General features: G+C 49.9%; 1 protein-coding gene across 1 annotated transcript in view; it reads right to left on the bottom strand.

The window, feature by feature from the left end:
- Positions 1-268: 268 nt before the first annotated feature.
- The window catches only part of Batf (basic leucine zipper ATF-like transcription factor), a 24304-nt gene continuing 22850 nt past the window's right edge, over positions 269-1722 (bottom strand). The window contains exon 3 of the mRNA XM_005343373.2: positions 269-724. Coding sequence (XP_005343430.1) covers positions 515-724 — 210 coding nt within the window. The 3' untranslated portion in view covers positions 269-514. The remainder of the gene's footprint in view (positions 725-1722) is intronic.

Below are 1722 nucleotides of genomic sequence, written 5' to 3'. Positions count from 1 at the left end.
GGGTGAGGGAGATGTCTGGAGGTGGAAGGTGATTTGAAAAGAGACCAGCTTCCCAAACAGGTGAGCCAAACATGGAAAAGAGAGACAAGCAGAATCCCTAAAGCCTGGAGGAACTCCCTGAAGCCAAGGAGAAACACCAGTCCCAAACCAAAAGGAAGTTGTTTATAGAACGCTAATGGAGGAAACGAGGGAAGCTGCTCTCCAGGGATGGTTTCTTAGAAAATATTTATTTAGAAAACTATCAACTCCGTGCCCTCCTTCTGTGCTGTGGGTCTTGGGCATCATTCATGACACTTGGTACTGCATCTCCACTCATGCGGGGTCCAGTGCATTGGCTATACTCTGCTGAGAGTCCCTCTGGCCACTACAGTTCTTGTGTTCAATAGTTGTCCAGGCCTCTGCCGCTGGGTGTCCAGATGGGGTATGAGGGTAACCAGGCTTCGGTTTACATGCCCCTCCCAAGGCCTGCCGGAGTAGCGTCAACTGGGGCTCTGTCCTCATCCTGTCTGGACGTTCAGGGCTGGAATCGCGGTGAACTGACGTGAGGCTGGTGGAAGGCATGGGCGCTGTACACCACCTCGGGAGGTGATGGGGTGCCACTGGCCAGCACAGAGCACAGGGGCTCGTGGCTGCTCAGCACGGACGAGAAGTACTTCAGCTCCTCCGTGAGTTGTTTGATCTCTTTGCGCAGAGCTGCGTTCTGTTTCTCCAGGTCTTCACTTTCCTGCGAAGGGACAACCGGATGGTGAGTGTCAGCACATTCATGAGAGATTATATGCCCACGAGGATATGTGCACGTGGACACATATGTTTGTTGTGTGCACCTATGTGTGTCGGGTGCATACACATCAGGTTGACCCATATGCAACTGCAGAGAGCTGTCTGTTTTGACTAATAAAAATAGCAATTTCATCGTCCAATCTGCCTCTTCCCTATTTTATAACAAAACACTGGAGGTTGCGTGGTTTGTTTAGCTCGGAGTTCTGGTGGTTCAAGGATAAGGTGACTGAGGGCCGTGCATGGAGGGAAAGGTATGGGCAAGTGGGGAGTGGAGATATGCCTGTGTGTAAGAGAGAGGAGGGGTTTGAGTCTCTTTATAACAATCCTCTTGTGGTACCCTACACCATCCCTCAGAAGCGAGAGAGACAAGCTGGGCATGGAGGCACAGACTGTCATCCTAGCACTCAGTATGTGGAGGCAGGAGGATTGGGAGTCGGAGGCAAGCCCGGGCTAGAAAGGAAATATAGTGAGAACCTGTCACCGTGTCTCTAGATGAACGAGTCTAAAAGACTGTGAAACCCGCCAAGTGCACGTAAGGCAATGGAGCCTTAGGTTCAATAGCAGGGTACTGAAAAAGGAGGGAGGGAGGAAAGGAGGGAGGGAAGATAGAGAGAAGGAAGGAAGAAAACAATAGAAAAGAAATCTTACGGGTGTTAATATACCTAAAATAATATACCTACTATAACCATCCCTTGCTGGCACCACACACTCCCAACACTGTTGCTCCACTAGGGACCAAACATACATACAAGTTTGGTGAGGTTAAACCATGGAAAACCTCACCCAGGTAGGGCTCATGCTTGTGTGTGTGTGTGTGTGTCTGTGTGTGTGTGTGTGTGTAAACCATTGAAAACCTCACCCAGGAAAGGGTGTGTATGTGTGTGTGTGTGTGTGTGTATAAATCATGGAAAACCTCACCCAGGTAAGGGTGTGTGTGTGTGT

Source organism: Microtus ochrogaster, chromosome 1, assembly GCF_000317375.1.
Source record: "Microtus ochrogaster isolate Prairie Vole_2 chromosome 1, MicOch1.0, whole genome shotgun sequence".
Taxonomy (NCBI): domain Eukaryota; kingdom Metazoa; phylum Chordata; class Mammalia; order Rodentia; family Cricetidae; genus Microtus; species Microtus ochrogaster.
This window is presented reverse-complemented; position numbering and strand designations above follow the sequence as displayed.